Source organism: Metarhizium robertsii, assembly GCF_000187425.2.
Source record: "Metarhizium robertsii ARSEF 23 chromosome Unknown MAA_Scf_2, whole genome shotgun sequence".
Classification (NCBI taxonomy): domain Eukaryota; kingdom Fungi; phylum Ascomycota; class Sordariomycetes; order Hypocreales; family Clavicipitaceae; genus Metarhizium; species Metarhizium robertsii.
In genome coordinates this window covers 2,290,330-2,316,439 of record NW_011942160.1, presented here as the reverse complement: position 1 = coordinate 2,316,439, position 26,110 = coordinate 2,290,330, and the positions used below count along the sequence as shown (strand labels likewise).

The 26,110-nt window shown below is 53.6% G+C and overlaps 9 protein-coding genes across 9 annotated transcripts in view; 7 read left to right on the top strand and 2 right to left on the bottom strand.

The window, feature by feature from the left end:
* Positions 1-1,076: 1,076 nt before the first annotated feature.
* MAA_05730 (Apolipoprotein O) lies at positions 1,077-1,967 on the top strand (the record flags this gene model as incomplete). The annotated part of the gene is made up of 3 exons (XM_007823728.1): positions 1,077-1,103; positions 1,163-1,249; positions 1,317-1,967. The coding sequence occupies 3 exons, from the start codon at positions 1,077-1,079 to the stop codon at positions 1,965-1,967; spliced, it is 765 nt and encodes a 254-aa protein (XP_007821919.1).
* A 389-nt stretch (positions 1,968-2,356) lies between these two features.
* Positions 2,357-3,807, bottom strand: MAA_05731 (tRNA-dihydrouridine synthase; the record flags this gene model as incomplete). The annotated part of the gene is made up of 2 exons (XM_007823729.1): positions 2,357-3,456; positions 3,534-3,807. 2 exons carry the CDS (start codon positions 3,805-3,807, stop codon positions 2,357-2,359), a joined length of 1,374 nt encoding a protein of 457 aa, XP_007821920.1.
* A 3,414-nt stretch (positions 3,808-7,221) lies between these two features.
* On the top strand, positions 7,222-10,693 carry MAA_05732 (uncharacterized protein; the record flags this gene model as incomplete). Its single annotated transcript, XM_007823730.2, has 2 exons — positions 7,222-10,555; positions 10,620-10,693. The coding sequence occupies 2 exons, from the start codon at positions 7,222-7,224 to the stop codon at positions 10,691-10,693; spliced, it is 3,408 nt and encodes a 1,135-aa protein (XP_007821921.2).
* A 4,442-nt stretch (positions 10,694-15,135) lies between these two features.
* MAA_05733 (oxysterol-binding protein) lies at positions 15,136-16,629 on the top strand (the record flags this gene model as incomplete). Its single annotated transcript, XM_007823731.2, has 5 exons — positions 15,136-15,242; positions 15,311-15,589; positions 15,646-15,889; positions 15,958-16,259; positions 16,314-16,629. 5 exons carry the CDS (start codon positions 15,136-15,138, stop codon positions 16,627-16,629), a joined length of 1,248 nt encoding a protein of 415 aa, XP_007821922.2.
* Positions 16,630-17,173: 544 nt separating this feature from the next.
* Positions 17,174-18,005, bottom strand: MAA_05734 (zinc finger domain-containing protein; the record flags this gene model as incomplete). The annotated part of the gene is made up of 3 exons (XM_007823732.1): positions 17,174-17,499; positions 17,606-17,840; positions 17,940-18,005. The coding sequence occupies 3 exons, from the start codon at positions 18,003-18,005 to the stop codon at positions 17,174-17,176; spliced, it is 627 nt and encodes a 208-aa protein (XP_007821923.1).
* Positions 18,006-18,772: 767 nt separating this feature from the next.
* Positions 18,773-20,911, top strand: MAA_05735 (ELMO/CED-12 family protein; the record flags this gene model as incomplete). The annotated part of the gene is made up of 1 exon (XM_007823733.1): positions 18,773-20,911. The coding sequence occupies one exon, from the start codon at positions 18,773-18,775 to the stop codon at positions 20,909-20,911; it is 2,139 nt and encodes a 712-aa protein (XP_007821924.1).
* Positions 20,912-23,416: 2,505 nt separating this feature from the next.
* On the top strand, positions 23,417-23,947 carry MAA_10816 (uncharacterized protein; the record flags this gene model as incomplete). The annotated part of the gene is made up of 1 exon (XM_011412735.1): positions 23,417-23,947. The coding sequence occupies one exon, from the start codon at positions 23,417-23,419 to the stop codon at positions 23,945-23,947; it is 531 nt and encodes a 176-aa protein (XP_011411037.1).
* Positions 23,948-24,105: 158 nt separating this feature from the next.
* MAA_05736 (prenylated Rab acceptor 1) lies at positions 24,106-25,233 on the top strand (the record flags this gene model as incomplete). Its single annotated transcript, XM_007823734.2, has 1 exon — positions 24,106-25,233. The coding sequence occupies one exon, from the start codon at positions 24,106-24,108 to the stop codon at positions 25,231-25,233; it is 1,128 nt and encodes a 375-aa protein (XP_007821925.2).
* A 639-nt stretch (positions 25,234-25,872) lies between these two features.
* MAA_10815 (uncharacterized protein) overlaps positions 25,873-26,110 on the top strand; it is a gene marked incomplete at both ends in the record, with an annotated part of 742 nt that continues 504 nt past the window's right edge. The window contains one exon of the mRNA XM_011412734.1: positions 25,873-26,073. Within this exon, the coding sequence (XP_011411036.1) occupies positions 25,873-26,073 (201 nt within the window). The remainder of the gene's footprint in view (positions 26,074-26,110) is intronic.

Sequence of the window (26,110 nt, the reverse complement as noted above, 5' to 3'; positions counted from 1 at the left end):
GTGGCTCTCGGGGAGGAAGGGGTGGGGTGGGGGGAGAAATATAGCGCACGACGGGCGCATTTAGGTGCATCGGGACCCACTTTTGCCCTGCTTGAGGGACATGGAGTGCTTCAAGGGCTGCAGTCCAACACCAACGCCGAGCAGCCTGGCCACCTGGTCTGACCAGTTGACATGTCCGGTTGCGCCGAGACGGGGCGGCGCCGTCCGTTCAGCCGGCCGGGTCGAGATGTGTGACCTGGAGCCATGGGTTTTCACGTGAGATACATATGCCATGGTAAGCTGTGGAATGGATGCATGGGAGACGTAGAGGGCAAATAATGCGTAGTATTCTAATTTATGTATTATTTTTACTATAATCGTTGCAAATTTGACAATATTTGATGGAGCAAACTCTCGCCGACTTACCGACACAACTCCCGTCTGCTGGCCGGCGATCGCTCTCGGCAACGTCGTTTTGGGAATTTCATGGGCGTAGAGAATCCACCACATGCACCAACCGGCCGCTGACCACGGCCAGGCATGCATGTCCTGGCTAAAGACCAACCAGGGTTGCAATTTATCCAGCGCGAATTGAGGCATACATATGTATGGATTCTTTCTGTGGCGCAAATCATCTGCTAGCCATTTATGCACGAGGCAGAATCTTTATTGTTGGCCCCTTTAGTAACTGAATAAATTATGCTATGCAGGCTGAAGAATTGCCGTGTGACTCTACTTGCTTTATTGGACCTCAGCTCAAGTGAGCTCACCCGCCCATCCGCGTAGCGTATCATGCTGTACTAGACATCATTTTCGGATATGTCTCTGTATGCGGCATCAATAATATTTTCATCATCTGGTTCGTTTGAATTCAATTTGCCGCGCCTGTCAATAGGCGGCATGCCATCTGAAGGCCTGCATCCGCTCTCCCTGGGTTGAAGCTTTCTTTCCGGGAGCGGAAGTGACGTCTTTCCCAGTCACGTGCCAGTCCTCGGAGGATCCAGGAAAGTGCTCCGCTACGGGCCGTTTCGACAAAGCATAGCCGCATCTGACGACAACTCTGAACACCGCTTGACGGTTGGCCAATTGAACAGACAATGGCTGCAAGAGTGCTGATGCAACGGGTGAGAACGCTTCAAGACCTTCCCAGTCACCGACCAGGGTTGCTAACAATTGCTTCCAGCGCTCCCTAGCGCCGTTGGCCACAATAGCGCTCGGTGGATTGGCTTTCGCCCCTGCGACTGTCCTGGCCGAAGGACCTGTGGACAAGGTCCGTAGAGCATCAACGCACCATCTAGTCGCCGAAGAGAGAGCTCAAAAGACTAATTGAACAACAGAAAAAACCAATCTACGATGACCTCGACGCCCCGTCCGCAAATGACGCACCCGCCCCAGCCGCTCCCATCAAGGCTCTCCAATTCTCACAGCCTCCCGCCCAAGAAGAGCCCAAGAAGGAGAAGAAGCCGCGAGGCCCCTCGCCGACGGACCGCCTCGCCGTCCAAATCGGCAAAGCCCGCATGGCCCTGTACCGCTTCGCCGTCTGCACCGAAAACAAGGTCAACGAGACCATGGACTCTGCCTTCAACCTCGAGCAGTCCTTCACCAACACGATTGCCTCGCTCGCACCCTCCCGCGAGTCCGGCGAGAAGCTCATGCCCGGCACCATCTACGTGCTGGTCGCAGCCATGGCCGGCAGCATCCTCACGCGCAACCGCAACATCTTGCTGAGGAGCACCGTGCCGCTGGCGTTTGGTGTTGGCGCCGGATGGACAGTCTTGCCCGTGACCATGAGGAATATCTCTGATTTGTCCTGGAAGTATGAGCAACGGTTCCCGGCTGTCGCGGAGACGCATGTCAATATTCGGGAGGGTCTTAAGAGGGGCATTAGCTTTGCAAAGGTACATAGTCAGGTCGGTGTACAGTATGTGGATGACAAGGTCACGGACGCCAGGGAAGCAGTAGAGGGCTGGGTGAAGCAAGGAAAATAGACACGGGTAAATAAAAGGTGGACTGATGGAGACCGCTACCACCGACTTGTACCATCAAAATAGAGAAGAGATGACTTGAACAAACACTGAAATTTGCTTTGTTTCTACGCATTCACTCACCGACATTCGCAATGGTGATGATGATGTTTGATTGTCTTCTACACCGAGTTTAGTCATGAATTTGCCAGATCTATTTCTATCTAGGTATATATGCCCATTTGAAAGAAATTGAATATTCCTTCCTTCAAGTCCTTAAACAATGAATGACGCTGTTCCCATGCGTAAAGTAGACCGCCCCGTATGCCGCCTTGAATCCAACCCCCAAACTCCATTGATGCTGTGCCGCATATCCGCGACACGATTAGTCCATGTTCCTCATTTAAGAAGCGTTAAACCGCAGTTGCAACGGGTGCCGGCTCAGGTGCAGCCTTGGAACCGACATTTCGCTCCGACAGCGTTTTGCGATGGTGGCTCTGCGCTCTCGCCTCAACCATTTGCCCGCCCGCAGCCAAAGCACTAGCATTTTTCCTGGCCTTTTTTGTCAGCTTCTCCTTTGGCTTGTCCAGCCCCCTCTGCACATCGCAATCCTGCGCCTTCTCGAGGAGGTGCTCGAGCCCCAAAGCATTGCAAACTTCTGTGTAGGACTTGGACTGCTGCACAGACTTGTAGGGGTTTGCCTTTCCGGGAATCATTTGCGCCAGGAGATACTTGGTATTGCTGAACCGATTGCTGATTTCCATGGCGTACTTGATGTACTGCTCCACGACGGGCTCCCAACCCAACAGGCCGCCGTCTGCCTCGCTCCGAAAACAGCTGGGGTTCTTTTCAGCAGCAACGGCGATCATGGCTCCATCGGCGCCATACTCCCCTGCCAGCTTAATTCCCTGGTCGCGGTTTTCAACATCACCGTTCATGATGCACGCGATGCCTGCTTCGTGGCATATATTTGCGACCATGCGCAGCTGGTCGCGAATAGCACGCTCCCTGGGTCTCATGGGAGTAGTTCGGCAGTGAACAGTCAAGCCGGTGATGCCAGTGGCGACGAGTCGTCTGACGAGGGCTTCCGTCTCAGCGGGTGTCTCGAGGATACGGATCTTGACGCTGATGCCGATGTCGAACTCGGGTGTGATATTTTTGACCAGGGCCTCAAGGATCGCAACGAGTTTATCTGGCGTCCGTAGGAGGGCTGCACCCATGCCGCCGCTGGTGCTGAAGGGCTTGGGGCAACCCGCGTTGACATCGATGCCTGCGACGTCTGCAGCGACAAGGCGGGCGGCTTCGACGGCGCGGTCGGGGTCGGCGGTGCCAATTTGAAAGATGAGTTTGTTTGCTTCTTTTTCCGGGAAGACTCTGTAGATTATGCTTTCTTTGGCGTCTGGCGGTGGTTCCTTGTGGCCCTGGGAGGACATTCGGGTCCATTCGATAGTCCTTGTATCTTGGTTGAATTGTCGAGTCGTCCCAATCATGGCGCGATCAATGGTTTCCGGGCCTGGGGAACTCCATGTTAGATGCCTCTCTTTTTCTTGTCGCAGTACTTGTAATTTGATAAGCGGCAACCATGCTTACCCCAAACGAGATCCGCTCCATAGTGAAGTGCCAGCAGCCTCGATGGCAATTCGCCCGAGCGCACCATCGGCGCAAGGACAATCTTCCCTCGATAATCAACTCCCCGGCGGGGAATGGGGACTTTCTTGACTTCAGTAGCCATCATTCTCCTCAGAAGCGTAAGAACCATGCCCCAAGGAGGCAAATCTACATGTCTAGTGTGGCCGGAGAGGACAAGAGGTTTTGGACTTGTCGCATCGCCAAAACGGGCCAAAGTGAAGCATCCACGGTCCATTGCGGATATCAGCGGTTACTAAGCAGGGCTCTCTTATCGACAAGCACTTTCCATGAGCTGTGGGTCAATCGAAATTTGCTGGCTACGCCGTACGGTGGGGCCAGACGCCGAAGGAAGGACCCAGAGTAATGAAGTACGGAGTACTCCGTACGGAATACGGAGTCCTATGTACGGAGATGAAGTGTTGCTTTTCCTGGCTAAGTACCTAGGTAGGCACCTAGGCGCCTTGTAGGTTGTATGGTCTATGACAGAATATATTTACCCACCAAGAAGGATACACTGATATACCAAGTGTTTCTTGTTTTATTTTCATGACAAATGATAATACGAGTACGGAGTATGACATCTGGAAATACAGCGTTAGTGTTAGTGCTCACACAGTCACGTGTGAGGCACCATGTCATTGTTGCTACACCGGCTCCTTCTAGCTACGTAGCTCTTTTCCTCTTTATCATGATCAAGTTTTTTCTCTTTTACTAACTCTCTTGCAACACACACTTGTCAAGTTGCATCATGATGAGCTCTTGTGCCTTCATCGTAGACCCTCGCGTTGTCCCTCACAGTTAGGCTGTAGTACTGTACCAAGCCAAAAGAAAAAAAAAAAAGAAAGAAAGAAAGGGACCAAAGAATACACCGTCTGTACGCGCATCGTGACGCGACAGACACGCTAATCAGATTAGTGATTGATCGCGGCACGCCAACTAACGCTATCTCGCGATATCCTTAGCTACCGACTTCGTGGAAGCAACATTGAAGCTTTACATATTACAGCTCAAACCTACATGCACTTATTGCCAGTGACTCGCTCCGAAAACTCGAAATGGCCACACATAACGTACATCAGCGAGGTTTGCCCTTGTCCGCATTCCCCAAGAGTCCACCCTCATTGTCTTGCTCTCCAAGACCTCCGCCTCTTCTACTATCAAGACGCTGTAACGTAACCTCTTGTGTGAGTCCTCGCCACTGTAAAGCTCCTGGATAACTGTTTGTAAGGGTAATTAAATCCTAAAATAGTACATTAAGAGTAATGTCAACCTGAATGTGGTTTGATAAATATACGTACTCTTGGCTGTCCGTGTAAATATTTCAACCTGGCTTGAAAGCTCGCTTGTCACTGAATTCTGGCGGCAATTAAAGTCAACTCAATACGAGGCCGAGCAATGCTATTTATTTACGGCCCCAGTTTTTGGAATGAGACATCGACTACGGAATGACAGGTCCTCGTATTGAGAACCAGCCGCCCGTACGGAGTAGCGCGCTTATTGGACCAGAGCCATTAAGAGCTGTATTATTATATCGCAGCCCTAAATGCATAAGGCGATGACCAGGGCTGGCATCAGCATTGCGCGACATGGAGGTTGCTGTGGAGCCAAGCGAGCGGCCACCCTGCAGCCTTAACATGACCAGCATCGAGTCGAGTACTCCGTACGTACTTTACCTACTTGTATTAACGGAGTACGGAGTACTAGTCCTAGTACGAGTACCGTAGACGGCGCGAAAATTGCTGGCCCTTCTCCCAGGAAGGCGCGCCAAGCTCAAGGGATGGGTACGAGGCTCGGCAAGGCGTCTTGATGTCGAGACACCAGGTCCAGGGTCGCCAGCCTTGCCATCAGTGCCCATCACAAGAGCAACGGGGCCCAGCATGCCATCATCTGAGTCTCAAGCGCCGCCGGTGCATGCAATGTTGGTGCTGGTGTGCCGTCAAGTCTGAAGCAGCGGGCCGCGGCTTAAAATAGACTGGATCGGAACAAGCGTCGACAGCATCGCTTAAGGAGGCCTAGTGCTCTTGTCAGGCCATGTGCTCGGCAGCTTAAAGCGCCTGGCATCAAAGCGCAATCATTGATGCGCTCGGGTGATGGAAATCCGCCATCTCTGCCGAAGGCTGTGAGGCCAATGACACAGAGTACGGTCCTATTTCCCATTTCCTATTGGTAGCAAACATAAATTACTGCCGTTTGAGCAGACAATTTGGAAGTTACACCAAGTCGACAGTACTTGACACTTCCCAGGTCAACGCTGGCCTGTGACATGGAGCCCTGGCCACCTTTTCCCTGGCCGTCGTCTTGAAATAAGTCTGGTGTATTTCGTTCATCATTCCGGCCTGTTCAATGGCATTGTACGACGAGGCTATAACAGACTACTCCGTACACATACTAGACCAGCGCTTTAATACGTACGTACTCCGTAGTGCTCCAGTGTCCAGTCCTATTGTCTTGCAAACTTGACAGAAGTTTATGACGTTAGGCTTTGGCGCCACCCCAGGGCCCGCATGTCCGCAGTGGAGCCTGATGTCTCAGGGGCGGCCTCAGTGTGTTCACTTCAGCCGTGGCGCTGGAGCCGGCAATGATGTACTGGAGTACCTGACTGCAGGCCTGCACACAGATTGTTGGCGAGGTACGGAGTACCGCGTACATGCATTTGGTTCCGGTTGCTTGGCCATCTACAATGTCGTGGAACGCCTCGAAAGCGTCAACTGGTGTATGAGACGGGCCCGCACCACGTCCTTCATCACACCCGAGCACATGCGCACACTTCACCATCGTCAAGCCTCAGGCAACTTGCTGGCCGTGACGATCGGCCCATTTCCCATTTCTCCCATTCCCTGAACCCCTTGCGTCCTGTCTTGGTATCCCGGCCGCTGCTGACGACATTTTGCTCCCGACAACCCGCTGTCATCTGTTCGCTTCTGCTTTCAGTTTTCTTTCCAACCTCTTGTCAAGCCTTCCGCCCGTCCAGGCCGCATGCGTCTTTCAAACGACTCCCACACGCGCAGCCATTTCCACCGCCATCCACGTGTCCACCAACGTCTATTTTGGGGGTGCCGCCCAGAAATCGAGACCCTTGCTCACCAAGGTGCCGGACCCCTGGCTTCGCTGCGGCACCGCGGCTTTCGCCAGCCTTCCTGTGGAGGGCACGGCACTGTGCTGTAGGGGGCACGATTCAGTCTATTCCAGCGTCAGGCATCAGCACCAAGCTCCCCGCAGGCCTCTGTTGTCACTGGGCACGTCCAACATTGAACACACCGGGCCAGACACTCAGGTCAACGGTCTGGTGCTCGACCACTCCCCCACATTGCTGGTGCTAGTACTCCGTACGGAGTACATACAAAGACCACCTACCAGTACCTATCGCTAGCCCCAGCATTGGCATGCCTTGTGCTCCATTGAGTTAACACATCGACCAGACACACACGCACACGCACACACGCACACACACACTCTCTCTCTCCCATCTTTGTCCGTGTCTCCCATTCACATCTCGCAAACCACAGTTGCAAAGGCGCAGAGGGCTTATAAGCCCCTTCGGTTCTCGTTGGTGTCGTCGGGACCTGGTGGACGAACGGTCCTCCAAGCATAGCGACGCTCCTCAACTCTCCATGTCAATGAGACACTCCCCAACTCCAGCGTCCACACCATGGAGAGCGAGCCACCATCTGTCGATGAGGGGCGGTCGTCCCGCAGGGGACGCTTCATGGGCAAGCTCTTTGGCAAGGACAAGAAATCACAAGACAATTCTCCTGCCGCGTTGGACGCCTTCCTACACAGCTCTGCTGATAATCTCGAAGTCACCCATCCGCCCCCACCACCGCCGCCGTCGTTGCCCAAGCTTGCGAAGCTCGACACCACCATATCACGATATCCACAGGCCTTGGCCGTCAATCAACAGGCTCAACAGAACCGCCCCATGGCCCCGGGAAAGATGGAGTCGAAATCGCCGAGGATAAGCCCCCGACCAAATAAGAAGGGCATGACCGTACGTTTTGCCGATTCATACCCAGAGATAATCGGCGAGGGCGGTGACGAGTCCGATATACCTACCGCTGAGATTGCAAGGAACAAGAGGGCGAGGCCGCCGCCGCCACCAGTCCATCGATCTCCAAGGCTCGGCCCAGCGGCACCACCAGCAGGAGGTCTCCGAGGGCCGGCAGGAGGACCGGTGGGGTTTCCGGGAGCAGGGAGCGACGATTTCCAGCCCAAACCGCTTCAAAGGACTCAGACGGGCTATTCGTCTATTTACGGACCAGAAAAGGAGGAGCGAAATACGTCACTCGTGCCACCGGGTGCCAACGACCAGGGGACCGGCAACACCTTGGTGCCTGGAGGAACTGCGTCGGCCAGATTTCTTGAAACATCCGCAAGGCGCGACGATCAGCGGAGATCTTTCATCGAAATACACCAAGCTCAAATGCGTGAGGCAGAGGGCAAGGCGTTTGCACTTGCTGCTAGAACGGCGAGTTCGACGTCTCAGAACGATTGGGAGGACGGCACTCGACCTGCGGTATCGAATGTGGACGACTCTCCCGACTCGCCCCGCCGATATCCATCATCACCCGAAACGCAGATGAAGAAGAAGCCTGCTTTGGATTACAGTCCTGCCGCCTCCATAGCTTCAAATACTTCTAGCGCATACCAACTGTCCAACCCGTCCCAAACAAGCCTCCCAGTCCGCCAACCTAGCGCTGCATCACAAAACGGCGCTCTGACTGGAGGGTCTTCGCCTGGCCCGCCTCTTGGCCACCCGCCACCAATGGCTGCGAGATCAGCGTCGATTAGGCTACAGGATGCTGTTGTCTCGGCTGGAGAAGATGATGCCCTGAACGCCTTTGTCACGGGCACAAAACACCTGTTTGAGCTCTTTAGGCTACATGCCGAAACGATACAGCCGCTTTTGACTTGTGCTCCGAAAGATTGCGCACGCGCAGCCATATGGTGGTTCCTGAAAGGCAGGATGGGCTTGGAATCAGCCGTCCGAGAACGCCCAAATTCTCCCCAGTCCCAGATGCAGAATGAGCTGGACAGGCAACAAGCCTACTCAAACCTGGCCAAGGGCTATTGGCTTTGCCGGGAGGCGATACCGGAAATTATGGATGGACACCGGCTTGCCCCAGATGCAGAGATCACTGGAGTATCACAAAGCCTGGTCTCGGCACTGAGAAAGCTGTCACAGTCCATGAAGCGAAATGGCTTCCTCCCCCCAGAGGAGCCGTTTCTGCCTCAGACCATTGACAAATCGATATGGCTTGAGTACCCTTCCCTCAGCCAAGATTTGAATGCCCTTTTATCCGGAAACTGGTCATCTGGCTTGACTGCGACGCAACACCCAGTGTCTACATTGCAACTTCTCGAAGCTTTCCCTCTGGGTGACACCGTCGAGCACTTCAGCTATGGTCGTGTTATGGCAGATGCATTTCTGATGGAACAAGGACGAGAATCTCAAAGAATCTATTTGCCGTGCATTCTTTCCATGGTCCGACCTCAAAAGAGTGCAGGGCTCGTGTTTATCATTGCTAGTCAAAACGGATGTGTGCAGTTGGCCATCCAGGAAAATAAGAATGTTGGACCAGTCTGGGAAGACCTTCGATGGCAGAATAATACTTGCGCTGTAGAAGTTCGAATGCCTCGAGGCTTCTTGTTGGTTGTGCAATTAAACCAGAATGACTACAGGACCCTCTGGAACATGTACGATTTTGGATCAAAAGTGCAATCGACTTTGCGCCCTCGAAGCGATGAGCTTGTCGTATTCCGAAACAACCTGCGCTCTTTCCAATACCTCGATGCAGACCCTCAGTCACGCGTTTTCCCCAGAGAAGCCGTACCGCAGTGCGACGTAGCCTTGTTTGAGAAGATATACAAGGAAAATGGCCCGGCAGGTCCACGGAGTTGGCATTGTGGGTTTCGAATTGCAGTAGTGACGGGACCTCGTACCAGAGCCACCAGCGGTGTTCAGCATAACTTTCCCCCGCCGCTACCTGTCCAATTCGGCTTCTTCAGAGCCGAAGGAGACGCCCCGGCATTGTCGGTCAGGTTTGTTAATGGGCGGCAAAAGGGACGAATGGTGTTTGTGTTTAGCGATGAGAAGGAAAGAGTCAAGTTCCACTCCCTTTTGACAGGGACGGCGCTGAATCATGACGAGAGAATCATGTCTGATGCGCCTCTCAAGAGCTTTATGATATCGCAAAACCTGCGTGAGCCGACTGGTATCATGCCTTTCAGTCGCATGCCTTGGAAAGCCGCCAGAGTGGTCAACGACGAGTTCAGCTTTAACGGGGACCTGCCGCCTACAGTTCTGGCAGACAAGCTCAAAATTATTCTGGAGTACCAGAACGGCACGGTTGCGGACAGAGTGAACGTCGCCCCCGGCGAGCTGCGAATGCGGCTCGAGGTATCAAATACATGTCTATTACGTGTTCTCCGCCAGCCGCAGCAGGATATCACCATGTCGGTCTCAGAGGCGCAAGTGTCAAAGGAACTTCCTACAAACCTGGCAGATGCTCTGCAACTCCTTAAAGCAAACCAAACTATTCGCTCATACGAGTTCAATAATTTGAAGGATCTTCACGAATTCCAAACCGCAATGACTGGATTTGAAGTCATATTTGACGCCATTGCAGCGACTTTTGCCATCTCAAGAAGACGTATGGTCGTTCCCATTCACAAAAAGTGGGAAGCGGGCCTTTCAAGAATCCAAGTGGTGAAATTAGAAGATAAACAACTTCAGCTGCTGGCGTTCTTCGAGGACTTCCAGCACGGCCACTGTATGAACTTTGTGCTCAAGGGCACGGATGTTTACGAAACCTTTCAACGAGGAAGCAAAGCCGGGCTCAGGTTTGTCGACGCCAAGTTCCCTTTACCACAGCTATCCGCAGACAAGGATTCGGACTATGATGACATGGCCTTTGTTTGTCTCGATCTACCAGATCTCCCTGGTGAACATGATGACATTTCTATCATGTTCGAGAACGAAGCAGGTAAGCACGGATATTGGAGATGTGTGCATTATGGCATAGGCATGGCACTTACACTAGTATGCAGATCGAGACCTACTTTGCAAATGCCTGCCTGCTACCCCCAAAGGGTCATCGAGAATCTCATCTCGATTGAGGTGAAGGAATGACACCTCCTTCAGCTACATACTGAGCAAGCTAAGCAAACCAAAGTGAAGAATCACTATTTAACAAATGACGAGTATCGCCAAGAGAGACGCATAAATTAACATGATCTGCGAAGAGGCACCCTTCTAGCGCAGGCAGCAGCTACTTAGACGAGAGGGTGAGAGTTTGCACGAATACCTAGTGTTGATTTCCCAAAGGATGGACGAATAACTAGATTTGAGAACAAATCAGCATAGGCCCACTTGACTGCTCATCATGTTCGAGACAGTCGGGCCAGCGAGGCGTTGAAGCGGAGCATTTGAACAACGACAGCCGTTACATTATTCCAATACACAATTTTTTTTCTGTACACCGATTGTAACCAATGGGGCAAGGGGTCTGTTGAAAAATACCACCACAAGTACGGAGTAAGGTTTTGACTTGTGCTGTGCCGGGGTTTTGGGATATGGGTGTTTATTATTACCCTGGCCAGGTTTAATCCGGAGGTGCATAATGGTTGCACGCAACCTCAGGAAAGTAGTAGTGGCAGGGACTGTTGATGGACATGCGACACAAAGATATCCGTGTCAAAGGCCATTCCATTCCCTCAGCCAGACTGTAGAGGTTATAGAGGTGATGACCAAGTCGGTCTCTGGAAAACGTGTAGTGGCTTATGCTGTCGCAGTACGGCATTCACACAAGTGGGAAATTGGCTCATTCCGGAGCATCGATCTTGGACCAAGAGCCAAGGCCGGCCCAGACAATATCAATGTGGTACAGTAAGGTTGTAGGATGAAGATTAGGCCCTGGGTCGGTCAGCGGAACTGGGCTGCATCTCAACAAAAACACGGGGGTTTTCGGGGTGCAATAGAGGCAAGGGTGGCAGTGTTTCTATTCGCGGAAGAAGCACTCGAGGCCATCTGGTTGGTTGATTTGGCAGAACGAGGTCTGAACGGAAATGGAAGGCAGGCTGCGAGGGTCTTTGAAGAAGGGTTGGAAGAGGGGCTTGATGGTGGTAGTCATCTCAGGTTGGCAGAAGGCAATCAAGTGTTCACTGAACCGTGGACATTGGACAAGGCACTAGAGATTTTGGCTGCATGAGGGCGAAGCATCTATGTACATACATACATGACAGGGAACAATGGGCAGCCGTCACCAGGCCTATTGCAATCTGCCGTATTCCGAGGATGGGCCAGATCCATCGGGACGCAACAGGGGACATGGAAAGAAGCGGGAGCCCTTGGAGTCAATCTGGCTGCAAAATGTCGTGCACTGGCGGACGGGCATTCAATGTCGGGTGGTGAGACGTTACACCAGCCCAAGTAGTCCGTAGCTTCTTCCCCGGACAAGTTCTGACGATCGTCGAATTGAAATGTTGACGTCGATGTCGTTTAATCAGTCAAATCAGGCCTAGGCATGGGCAAACAAACCCCGCCCCCACTAATGAGGTGTCGTTGTGGCGGGTGAAGAAAAGAAGGCTCGGTGTTGAGACTGGGGTACGGAGGAGCACGGACGAACGAGAGAGAAACTAACGACAACAGCGTCGTTGTTCTACGAGATCCTTTCGAGTTAGCTTTGGCTGATGATAGAGTCAACCCCTCAGTTGTCCTGGCCAACCCGGAGGACTAGACATGTGCAAGCGTTTGTCTGGCATTCCCGAAACCCCGGTCCAGCACGGCATCACGATGCGCTTGGGGCCGCCACTGAACTTGGGGTAGCTTCGCATTTGCCGTGTTTTTGGAGACTGGCAGAAGAGGTGACGACGGACTAGCGACGAGGTGGCGGGCGTGTGCGTTGAAATGTCACCAGCGTCCCAATATGATCCATGGTGCTTGTATTCCCGTGTTGCATGGAACTTTGGAGACCAGTACTCCGTACTCCGTAGAAGTGTAATGTAATGTCATGCGGCGGCGGAATAGGGCCTGCCTGGCCATTCATCTGTGAAGCTGCGCGAGAATCACAGACCAGTCAGTCATGGACGTCGTGAGGTCGGGAGCCATTTTGGTGGTAGTTACCTAGGTAGGTATTGCAAGTGTGACATGGCTGACTGAGCTGTGTATGTGTGATACGGAGAGCATGGCTTCGTCGATGAGGGGAGGGCCCAAGGTGGTCAAGTTGCTGCACGCGTGGGGTAACTTGACTTAACTAGACGCCGTGTGGGTGCATGTGGTGCTAACATTGAAACATTGAAACATCAATTGATCCGCAAGGGTCGGCAAACGCTAAACCCGCAAATGCAGTAGCTGCCCGCTGAGCTTGTGTCTATCGAGTCCACCAGGCCGGACCGATCCATTGACCAGTTGAGTCCACCACTTCAGCTGCCGGCACCGGGTTGACCTGTTTTCTTTTCCGGCCTCGTGCCTGGTGTCCATTCTTCTCCTCTCTCTCCTCCCCTTTATTACCCTCGCACGCCTTGTATACCGCATTAATGTGTTGACTCTAGACACCATCGTCCTTGTTTACGCTTACCACCTCCTAGTGCCCATCCGCAAGCCCGCCATTTACACATGAACCAGACCGACCTACTTGCTCCGTGTCTACTTACTTAGAAGCAGGTAGTGACGCAACTCGTGCTATCCTAGCATTCTGTCCCACGGCTCCCTGTTCCTTGTGTATACTACATACTTTGCATTGTTCAGCCAGGCTTTAGCCAAACGGCCTTCACACGTGGCCACGGCGAGATTCATAACTGGGGAAGCTCGGGATACGCCCGTACTCAATTCAAGTACGGAGAACAGACAAGCGTGCCTCTTGGCCCACGCCCAAGCCACAATTGAGAAGGACATTGTTGGACTCGTTGACATCTTGGTCTTCTTCAGACCAGCCAAGAGGAATACACGTGTAGCGAGTTGCACGGATCTCGGGGGCGGCCAAGAACACGAGGCGTATCTCGCGGATCGGGCGGTGACGTTTCGACATTTTGGACTTGGCCCTGCTTATTTGCCACCCACAATACTAGTTAGTTGACGTGGTGGACTGGCCCTCGTGGTGCCTCCCGAGTTGCCCTGCATCGAACACAAACCGCACGGCTTTGAGAGTTGCCTCGGACAGAGACTTTGGGGGAGCAAACGGCACCTCTTTGAGCACTTTGATCATTCCGGTTGTTTGGGGATCCAGGCGCTCTGGACGACACAAAATACATCGGCGAGACACGCAGAAAGGCGCATTCCCCTGCGGCCAACAGAATCTGGAACGCCGACCATCTTTGATCTGGCTGATTGATCCGGGACCTACGGGAGCAGCCACAACATAATAGTAACTGCAAGCTCGAGCTCGAGCTTGTCCGTCTGGCAACATCCGCCGCCAAAGCTCCACGAATCCACGACGCCGCCGCCGCCGCCGGCCTTTTCCTCTCGTCTCGGCTTTGTCTGCCTTCGTCTGTCGTCATGGTCCTGAGTGGCTTGGGGGGCCTGGTTTCGGTGCCAGGCCGACGTCGCGCCTCAACTGCTGCTAGTGAGTCGTCTGTTTCCAGCGTTGCATGTCCCAATCCAGCTTCTGCTCCCATTCCGTCCTGCCGCCTTCAATGTTGCCTGTGCTGCCGCTCATGCTAGGCTTGCGCATGGTTTCTGGGTGCTGTTTTTTTTTTTTTTTAAAAAAAAAAAACTAAATAAAAAAAAACTTAAGCCATTTATTTTTCTCGCGCTCTCTGCCTGTCTGTTTTTTTCCCCAAGTCGTCTTTCATTGTTTGTTTCGCTCACCAGTCGATCCCCCGCCCTCCGCCTCCGTCTTACCTCTAGCTTTGCTTTCCCGGACCCAACATTCAGGTCTCACTCGCACTTGCCTAGTGGCGCCTGGCCGTGCCTTCTTAAGCTGGCCACCTCCAGTGCGCCCGAGTCTCTGACCCAAAACCAAGCAGCGCCCTTGGCATCACCACAGACAAGACCCTCAATACTCGCGCAACACGTTTCCACAGTGCCACCCTGCTTTAGACTTCTTGGTCATCCGTCTTTGTGTTTCTTGTCCCTTTGTTCTTTGGTTTTACTTCTCACCTGCCAGACCGCCATGTTTTCTAACTGGCGCTCGCAACCCGAAGGTAGCGGCCATTCCTCCTCCGATGAGACTAGGGTCGGCGATAACGATCAAGACACCCAGGTCATGGAGCCTGATCAGGGCAATGGTAAGGCCATCATCGCGATCCTCTCGATCCTCAACTTGGAACCCTGCCAAGCTCGGCTGCCAGTCTTCGCGCCTCGTCTACTTGGCAGGCTTTCCCGCGCCAAACTGTTTAGCTAACCAGGCACAACGTAGTTCTGTCCCACATCATCTCACAGTTGCGACCTGGCGCCGATCTTAGTAGGGTCGTCTTGCCTACTTTTATCCTCGAGCCTCGAAGCATGCTGGAAAGAATAACCAAGTATGTGTGTGCCCGGGCTGCCCCGTGGTGGCTCTGACGAGCTGCGACCAATGTCGTCGCTATTTTGTTTGCCCGACTCTTGCTAACCGGCATACGCAGCTTCATGTGCCACCCGGAAATGCTTCTTCAAATACCCGAAATAGACGATCCTGTCGAGCGCTTTGTTTCCGTTGTCAAGTTTTACCTCAGTGGATGGCATATCCGACCCCCGTCAGTTACCCCGCGACCCCGCGGCGCTTATCGTTGAAGAGACATCGTATCGCTAACCAGGCCATCAGAGGTGTCAAGAAGCCACTCAACCCTATTCTTGGCGAAATCTTTACCTGTTACTGGGAGCTCGGGAACAACAAGCGAGCATACTACATTTCCGAGCAAACATCGCACCATCCTCCAAAGTCGAGCTACTTCTACATGGCCCCGGACTATCACATTCGAATCGACGGTACCTTGAAGCCGAGGAGCAGATTCCTCGGCAACTCTGCTGCTAGCATGATGGAGGGTGTCGCATACCTGAGCTTCTTGAATAGAGGGAAGAACAAAGCAATTGGAGAGCAATAGTTAGTCATGACGCGGCTGCCATGTTGAGATTGGACCATTAACAAAGAGCTTTTAGCATTTTGACCCAGCCAAACATGTATGCTCGCGGTATTCTGTTTGGAAAGATGAAGTATGAGCTCGGTGATCATAGCTTTGTACGATGTCCAGAACTGGACCTGACCGCGGACATCGAGTTCAAGGTGAAGGGCTGGGTCAGTGGTACATACAACGCAATTGGCGGAGTTATCAAGCGGGAAAGCACCGGCGAGGTTCTTTATGAACTGTCAGGACTCTGGAGTGATGAGATGTTCATCAAGGATGTGCAGGCAAGTCCTACCAGCGGGATAGCTCCAAACGCACTAAACCTGCTAACAATCACTGCAACAAGACCGGGCATAAGGACATGTTCTTCAACGCCATGACGTCTAAGCCAAGCTCACCAAAAGTTCGACCCTTGGCTGAGCAGGAGGAGCGAGAATCACAGAAACTTTGGGCTTCAACTGCAAAGGCTGTCAAAGAGAAGAATCACGAAGTAGCTACTGATGCAAAGACCAAGATCGAGGACAGGCAACGGGAGGAAGCCGCTGCCAGAGCACAAGATGGCGTTGATTGGCATCCGCGTTTGTTCCGACGGGTCAAGCCTGGCGATGGTGTTGGGGATGATCTCGAATGGATCATCCATACTCCAGTGTAAGCAGAACAAAGGAAAACACTCGCTTGTAACCCAGCGCTAACACGGAGCAGAGACCCTACGGCGTCCCCCGAAGAGCAAACTAAACAGTTCTTGTCTATCTACCCCGTAGTTGATGGGCAAAAACTGGATGGCGACTTCGCCATCCCACCTCGAAAGGAAGCGAACGGTCAAGCGGAAAAGAATGGCGTGGCAGGTGACCTTATTGACATTGGTGGTGATGACCCGCCTACACAGCCAATAACAAACAATAAGTCTACTGAGATTGAGAATTTGCTAAACTCGACGGGAAACCCGGCAGAGGGCGCACTAATCGATTTTGCCGACGACATGAAGAAGGATTTACCAGCCGCCGGCGATAAGCCTTAGAGATGCTCATACGTCTTGATTACTACCACGGCTATTGAATACATGGGTTAGGGCGTTCTTGGCTTTTTCTTTTGGTCTACAGAATAAAAATAATGACTGGGGCGCATTCCGAGCGTATCGCGGACGCGAAGGAGTCTTAGAACAGGCTACATGACGATAAAATAGGGTGTCGTGCATGATTGCGAAAGTGCCCTGACAAGCATGAAGGCGTGGGCCGCAGCGTGCACGATAACGAGGGGAACACACGAAGAGGCTTCAACACCGGCACGACAAGAGAAATAAATACTATTTAGCCTTGTCGGGAAACTTCCGATTGGATTGATCTTGTGGAGGTACATGACAAGAAATCGTCAGCGTGATATCAATTCAGATAAACAACCCTGGAATATATATACCCGTCCTTTTTTAACGCCAATATATGTAGTACAGTTTTTGCCCTGGTGAAGCCATCATAACAATCCCCTTTAACCCTTCAAGTTGCCACATGAAACCAATGGCAAACGAAAAAAAAAATTGAATAAAAAAATAAATCGTGGTTCAAGATTTATCGTCTTTTGGACGCCTCTGGCGTAGGCGACCTGCTCATACTCCGCTCGTCCCGACCCCTCAGTTTCAACCACTTCTTGGTGCTAAGGGTCAAGTCGCGGTCCAGCTCCTCGCTCGGGTTCTTGCGGTGAATAAAGTTGCAGAAGCCGCCGCGGACGCAGCCCTCGCCCGAGTTGAGGCGGCAGCAGGCCTCGCGGAAGTCGGTGACGGGGCTGAGCTCGCAGTAGATGGGGCGGCCGGCGTACCAGCGGGAGTTGAGCTCGTCGCAGGCCTTTTGCGCGGATTCCTCGTATTTGAAGCGCGCGTAGACGTTGCCGATGAGGTCTGTCTTTTTTGTTAGCATATCTTGCTTCTTCCATTCTGTTGTGAGATGTTTGCGAAACCATTCGGCGCGCCATTGGGGGAGGGAGGGGCCCGCTCATATACGTACGGTCATTGTTGTTGTCACAGACGACTAGTTCCTCTAGCTCGCCGTATTTGCAGAGCTCGCACCAAATGTCTTCGTAGAAGGCGTCGAAGTGGTTCTGCAGCTGCGACGGGTTCATCCGGTTCTTGGGGTCGTACGCCGGGTTCTGGTAGAGGTTTGGCATGAGGATCGTCTGCGAGTACGACGGCTTGACGTGTTTGCGGGAGCAGCGGTCGCCGTGGCGGCAGGCGCCGATTTTCTGGGGATGGAGTGTCAGTACATCTTGGGCTTCGGTTTTTTGGTTTTTTTTTTGGCGACTGGTGATGGTTAAGGGAATGAATGGGGTCGAGGGACGTACAAAGTAGAAGGAGCAGTTGACTTTGTCAAGCTCGGTGCCAAAGATTGAGGCTAGAAAGTTGGCCATTGTTGAAGTGAGGATCCCCCGATGGGTTGGGCGACGGTTTGGGGGGGAAATGTGTTTGGGATGCTGGGTGTTGAACTTGTGAAGCTTGGTGATGGAGATGGCTCTTGAGGTACAGAATACCGAATGACTTTGGGGATTGGGAGCAGCCTTGCGCCACGCAGGCTGTGTCACGTGCGTGGCTGATTTGTAATGTTGTCTGGATGATTCTGTGGCGGTGCAGCTGGCATTACTGACGGTCCCGGGTTGGCGAATTGACGCGGCTACTGTCTTGACTTGCGGCGCGCCCAGCGGACATCATTTCCAGCTGGGCAACTGGGGTCAATCCAACTGTCGGGGTCGGTGCGGCGGGACCTCTTCTGCCTCAATGCGATTGCTTCCCCTTAATTGCCGTGGTGAAGGTCACTTTTTTGCATAAGTGGCTCGTCCACTTAGTCGCTCACGGGTAATTGATATAACTTGTCCAAGTAAACCCAAACGAAACAAAACACCAGCCTGGCAGCATCACCACCGCCGCCACAAAGGGGGTGGGTTGGATTTCACCTGCGACGGTGCCGTGCGAGAGTCCTCGGTTCTGCCTCTAGCTACCATCACAAAGGATGCTCTACCGAGGACGGACACCATCACATCATACCGGTTGAGAATCGAGAACTTGCACCCCAAACAGCAATCATAGCCTACCGTTGAAATTATTGCTCCCGTATACCACCAGTGCTCGATATACGAACCCGACGTTTACAAGCCATTCGCCGTGGTGGGATTCGCTCGCCATGGATCAAGCCGACATTCCTGCGCTTCTGGCGCGGTTGTCCAGCGACGAAGATGCCGCGCGCAAGATGGCAGTCTTCAAACTCCAGACCTCCATCAACGACCCTTCTTTTGCCGACGTCTTCATATCGTCTGGTGGTCTTGTCGTGCTGCGCGGCCTGATCATGGAATCTGGAGGCAACACATTGGCTTACTCGCTGCAGAGCCTCACGCGCCTCCTGGAAGTCGACATGGGTTGGGACATCTTCGAGGGGCCGTCCGCAAGCGCCTTTGTGGAACACGTCGTCGAGCTCATTGTCATTAATCCGCTGGTTAATATCCTCCGTGGAGCCATGTCGATTCTCGTTGCCCTCGTCAGCCATTCTCAGTCCAGTCCGCCCGCGAGTCCCAGCCCCGTTGGGTCGACACCGGGCTCGTTTGGATTCCGCGCCCTCAAGCCAGCTGTTGCTGTCTACCCGCAGTTCTTCGAATTGGTTATCCAGCAGCTACAAAGTGCTGACCATGCGCTGTGCGCAAATGCCCTCATGCTCATCAATGCCCTCATCCGCGACTCCATCTCGAACGGGTCTACATACTCTAGCACAAACGGCAGCACAGGGAGCGGTGGCGAGGATTGGGCAAAGTTGGTAAAGTGCCTGCAGGATTTGGGTCTCATCAAGGCCGTGCACCAGCTCATGCAGAGCTCCTCAATACAAGACCTGGCGCATCCGGTATTGGAATTCCAATCGCTCACAAAGGTGCTGCTGCGGAAGTGGCGGGAGGTTGTTGTTGACCTGGACCGGCCAGACCATAGACGAGCATTGAAGGGAATCCATCTGGCCAGCGCGCCAGAACGCGCCGTCAATGGACATTCCAAAGACGACGCTGCAGAAGGCGGCAAGAAGGATGGCCGAAAGCACAACCCCGAGAAGTGGAGGCGGCTTGGCTTCGAAACGGAGAGTCCCGCGCATGAGTTTGATACTACGGGGTATCTGGGCATGATGGACCTCACAGACTATGTCCGGAAGCACGAAGACGGGTTTCAAAAGCTGTTGCTTGAACAAGCTACAAGGCCCCTTCAAGAAAGATGCCCGATTGCAAGGGCCAGCTTAGCTGTAACCATCATCTTGTATCATCATTTCGAGGTCGATGGGGTCGAAATGGAGGACAGCAAGGGATATCAGGGTTTGGAAGGGAAGGACCACGATAGATTATTCCGGCCATTGCTGTTGCAGTGGTCTCGTTTACACGCGGCCGGCTTATTGGGTTTCCTGCGCATATGGAAGGCCACTGGTGCCGAGTCGGATGACTTTGAAAAGGTGGCAGAGCTCGTCCGTATCCTCATTGAACAGGTCGTTGGTCGAGCGTCCCGGACAAAGGATATTCTCGAGGTGGAGGACGACATTCTGGAGTACGATATTGCGCAGCTTCGAGAGCTGCAGATGGAGCTGCTGGAGCTTTCCTTCGACGACACATGGGGCCAACACCTGTACCAAGTGCGCGAGACGCTCAAGCAGGAGGCTCTGCAATTCGTCAAGGAGCAGCGGGTGCGGTGCCTTCTGCAGGGCTCGTGGTTCTGCAAGCCGGCATCTCACAACAAGGGCCGGGAAGATGCAGAAGATGCCAAGGCCGTCTCGCCGTGGCGTTTCGCCAAGCTATCACACAACCGCCGGTACTTGCATTACGCAGACTTTGAGGAGCAAATGGCCCAGGATCCAGGCCTGGACGTGCTGACCAACAAGATGGACTTGGGCACCGTCAGCTCCGTGGGCTCCAACGTGTCTGCAACGGACGACAGGAGAAGCCACGCAAGTGGCTCCACGGTACAAAATTTGGCCAGCCATTCCAAAACCACCACCAAGATCACCATGTATGCCGGCGAAGTCAACGAGCACGGCGAAACTGACGAATACCCCATGTTGACATTGTGGCCTACCAGCCACAGCCTAGCGTCGGAATGGCTCGACGGCTTGCTCATGCTGCTCAACCAGGCTCCAATCACTGCGGAGACAAGCAAGCTGATCAACTTGGTGAGCGAGTACGGCCTGAAGATTCGGTTGCTCAACGTCCGCATGGACTCGACGTTTGAGGGGCCACCTCCAGGCGCTGGAGTGGTGCCCAGCCGAGCAGGACTTGACGAGGACTACTTTTTTGAGGTGTAGACTACAAGGCACAGGCCTACTTGATGTGTTACTTTTTTTAATGGTCTGTATTGACTGATTCCTTGGTGGTGGTCACGCCGTTGTGCATTTCTCATATACCCCCGCCTCTGCGTTGTTGGTTTCTGAGCGGGAGGACGGGTTGCCATGCACGGGAGTATTTTCCGGTCATTTTCAACATGTTAATATGTGGTGTAGGGCAGCATGTACGAGTACTCTGTTTCAATAGCAACACAATACCCGAGTTTCCCGACCATGTGATGAGCCATGTATACAACGCCAGAGGTGGTAAAAGTTGACGAAATCGAGAATCGTCGAGTCCCGCGATATCCATGCAGAGCTGGGGTCATCTCCACATAGTACATGTGTACTCCGTACGTACCAGTACTATTACCGGGGGGACCGTTGTCCTCGGCTCAATAATCATGTCCTGTGTCGCCGAGCCCAATGGCAAGTCTCTTACGGAGTACGAAGCACCAATTGATGTGTTCTTGGTTGGACAGCAGTCTTGAGGGCATTGTTTGGGCATCGAGCTGCTCCGCGTAAAAGCTGGTCTCAGATGATGTCACTAGATCCCTACCTAGGATCCTGGCCTTTGCAATGAGAAGGCGTGTATGGGCTTTGTGATGGATGTGTGAATTACCGGGTAGCTAGTAGGCATGTGTAGTATCAGCTAAGATTAACCTTTCTCCCTCTCTGCCCTCATGGTACGTTTTCTGCTGGTGAAGGCGGATCTTGCCTACCATATCCGAAAGGCGGAGTCCCAGAGACAGGGAAGCAAGGGTTGATATTTCTGTTTGTTAATACAGAACTGCCTAGGTATGTACGTATGGGAGAAGCGAGGAGGGACTTGTTCGTTCCATCAGGCAGGCATGCAGGCACTCGACGACCTGCTTTTGATCTCGCGTCCACATGGATTGTTCCAAGATGTAGCTTACCGTGCTCTTTGTAATGGCCAGCTTGCATGACATTGGGTCGGACACGAGAGCCCAAGTAAAACCAGTAGACCATGAAGGCTGCTGCTAGTGCTGGTTTGCGTTTATGCCAAAGGGCACTTGGTCAATGTCAATTGGAGGCGGTGACGGTCGCCGTGCTCGAGCGGGTGGCAGCTTGCAGCGTGCATGAAGAGTGGACGCTGGGTGGATTAAGCGTCTGGCTGTTGACTGGCCTGTGTCGGCGTGCGGAGCAGAGCGCGAACAGAAGGAAAAAAAAGCTTGGTCTCTGGCAATTGCCATCTTCTCCGGACTGCTAGGAGGTTGAGTTTCAATTCTCCTCCTTCATTCTTTCTTCTGCACACTCTGGGGACGGAAGGATGTGGTCTTTCTTGTGCGTCTTGTGCGAGATTTAGGACTTTGCCATCGGAAGGAAGTCAGCAGGATTACCTTCCCAGGTGGGTGTTCCGGTGCCCAGGTTGCCAGGTACCCAGTACTCCGTCCATCCCTCGCTGAGAACGCTGGAGCCTTGAGCACTTCAGCTGCTGGTCGGCCTGTGCACTGCCATCTGCCTGGCTGGGCCAGTTTGAGCTCAAGGTATGTCGAAACCCGTTCCGCCAGAGGTCACGGTTTGAGGCCGTCGTCACTGGCCAACGACCTGTGTTCCTGTCTTGCTGCAATTGGCTTTGGCCAACCAGACATTGCACGACTCGGGCTGCGCTGACTTTGCTCTCAGGCACGGAGACCCTCGGTGCTCAAGTACACAAGCCACTCGCGCAGCTGTCGCCAGCTGCTGACTAAACGGTGGGGACGCTGTCACAGTGGGCTCCCGCCGGGCAGGTAGCGAAGCACCAGCCAGTCAAATCGCTGCAAATAGGACAAGTCTCCGGTACACCGCACGCTGGGCGCCGTGCTCGTGCCAGGGGCGCGGCGAATGACCCGTTGTCGCCTTGCCCGCGAACTTTAGCAGCCAACTTCTTGCATTCTTGCCCCTGACAAGTACAAGTGACCAACGTCCACCATTATTTCATTATTTCACAGGGATCGAAAAAAAAAGTGTTGGACTTCAACCATCCTCATCTTACTCCGACTCTCACCGGCCGACCATACTACCTGTCTGCGTGCTTTGCGACAGCTGCCTTTGTTTCTCCAGCTAGACTACCTAAGTTACCAGGTGCTCCCTTGCCGCCCTAAAATCCCTTGGTATGTTGCAAATCTCACCCATCCATCTCCCTTGTCTCGAGGATCTCTGCACCCCTTCAGCGAATCAGACTCTTCGCGTGTTCCTGTTTCTGTTCCTGTTCTTGATTTTGAAATACCAAGCACCCTCTTCTGGCCTCTGAGACGGGCAGCTGTGTACCGAGTACTCTTGCGGCAACTCGTCGCGACTTGGGCATTACGTCTCAAACTGAATCCTTTACGATAGGGGTGGAGCTCTGGCTGACGTCGCCTTTGGACAGTGACATCTAGGCCCCAGCGAAATACCTTCATATTTATTCCAACTCTCGGCTCGTTGGCAACTCGTCGAACCTCTTTATTCATACAGACTTTCAGCCACACCATCCATCACGTCACAATGGCTCGCATTCAGATCCCCCTCGACGCTCTGACGTCGCGTCTGAACTTGGGAGACCGCTTCTCAGGCCTCACCTCTGGCCCTTTGACTGGTCGCTTCTCCAACCTGCGGCCCATCTCTGAGTTTCTCGACTTCAAGCGACTCTCCAAGCCCGCCAACTTTAGCGAGATGCAGTCGCGCGTCAATTACAACTTGAGCCACTTCTCCAGCAACTATGCCGTCGTCTTCTGCATGCTGAGCCTGTACGCTCTTCTGACCAACTGGCTCCTCTTGTTCGATATCATCCTCGTGGTAGTCGGTATGTGGTTCATTGGACGCCTGGACGGCCGCGATCTTGAAATTGGCACTTTCCGTGCCACTTCCTCGCAGCTGTACACGGGCCTTCTCATCGTCGCCGTCCCCTTGGGTCTGATTGCCTCGCCATTCTCGACCCTGCTTTGGCTGATCGGCGCTACCGGCGTGACTATTCTTGGTCACGCTTCACTTCTGGACAAGCCCATCGATGAGGCTTTTTCAGGGGAGGCGGTCTAGGTGGTCGGCCGCGAGCTCCCAAATTTGCGCCCCAATGGGGAAGACCATCGAGGCGCGGGCGGAGGAAAACTGATGGGGATGCTGCGCACTATAGCTCTAGGGTGGAAGAGCTGGGGACCGAAGGGGACGAAACGGATGTACAAGGCGGTGGGTTGGCCATGCGGCGAGGCACTCGTTTTGTGAGCGATTCTCTTCAATTTACGGGTGTGGATTTGGGTGATCGGGACAGTGGCACGTTTCGCCGCCGACAGTTTGGCGCTTCGGAAGATGACAGCGATGCGACTTCGGACGAGAGTGATAGTGAGGGTGACTCGGATGATAGTGAGGATAGTGAGGACAGCGACTATCTCGATTTGTCGGGCTTGAGTCCGGAAGAGAGGGAAGAGGTCCTGGTTCAGTCGGCGATGCAACGAATAAACCAGGCTCAAGCCGCTGGCCAGACCGATGTTCATCTAAGAAAGGAAGAACTTGAGGCTCTTGCACAGCGACGGAAACGTATGGAAGAGGAGGAGCGAGCGAGACGCAAGAAGCAGCGCCACTCGGGAGGCGGGAGTGATCGAAAGAAGAAGTCGGAGCAGCGGATAGCCGTGCCACTGACACAGTTCGGACCGGTCTCGCGCAAAAAGAAATCGTCACTGCCGGCATCAATGGAGTTTCCCCCAAGACAGGATTCCCTTCCGCGGCAAATAGCAGGCGGCGACCTACCGGCAGATGGTCGTGACCGACAAGGATACCCACCCATGGGATACTTCCCGCCTCCTTCTGCGTCTCGTTCACGACCTCGCTCTGGGACAAGCTCATCGCAACGGCTGCCCAGCCGTGCGCGCGACGAGTACGAATACAGCTCCTCCCGACCACGCTCATCAGTGGGCTCTCTCCGGGATACTCACCTTGATCCGTTCCAATATCAAACAGCAGGTCCGCACGCGCCATACCCCCCGGGCGCTGCAGCTGCTTCTTCGAGACGGCATGCGTCGGGACCTTCCGAGGTCATGCATGACCAACGTCGGAGCACGGTGAACCCCCCCGCAGCTAGGAGCAGCCACGGGTCCAGGCGAACCAGCTACGGCGGGGACACCAGTGACGCCCACAGCTCAAACAGCGAGGACAGTAACAGTGATGGTCGTGTGCAGCCGCCGATTCGGGAACCAGTTAGTAAGACCAGGGAAAGGGGTCGGAATTCGACAATAGTCGTGGAGGAGTCGCCTGAACGTGTAAGGAGTAAGAAGAAGTCATCGTCGCCAGTGAAGCGGAAGCAGGTTGCAGGGAAGAAGAAGAAGAAGTAAGCAAATAATCGGTGGCGTATGTCCGCATGATACCTAATCCTGAGAATACTTGTAATTGAACGCATAAACTGCAATGTGTGGTGCCTGGGTGTATGTCGTCACAAGCTATCCCATGCGAGGGCGATGGATACCTGTGAATGCAAGAAGCAGTGGACAAGTGCGGCCATGACAGATGAAGCCGAGTCTGGAGTACAAACGCAGCAAAATAAGAGAGTGGAAGAAATAACAGGTTACGCGACCCCCGTGTTGGTTGCGGCCCGTCGGTCCATCGCCACGACACAACGACCAAGTCGACGTCAATATCAATTGAACCTACCGTGTACGGAGTATGCCTAGGTACCTAGGTAGCTCCGGAGGACGGAGAACAGCTCCGTCAATCCCTCTCCCGTCGGCAGCCACTCGCAGCCTCGGCTCTGCCCGCGAATCCCTGTCCAAGCTCCCCCTCTCCTCCAATCAGCTGCCTCACGACCCCAAAAACCCTTGGGCCAAATGTACCTAAAGTTGTTCAACCGACTCGACCTCACTAGACATGCAACTACCTGCTACCTCCATCAACCATCACCACATGCCACACATCCAAGCACAAAGCATCAACCGCAGACACCCGCACACCGACGCCGCCGCAGCAAAAAACGAAGCATGCCGCGCACCCAATCGCCCAGCCGGTCCAGCACAGCTAGCGGCCCTGGCGGCGGCTCCGCGAAAACCGCAACCAAGCGCCTCCTCAAGGAGATGGACACATGGCGCAAGGAGCAGAGCGACGAGAAGGGCATCGAGCGGCTCGGCCCCATTAGCGACGAAAACCTCCTCGAGTGGGAGAGCGTCATCAACGGCCAAGGCGTGGGAGCAGGCTACGACGGCAAGGCGTCCCCCCCCC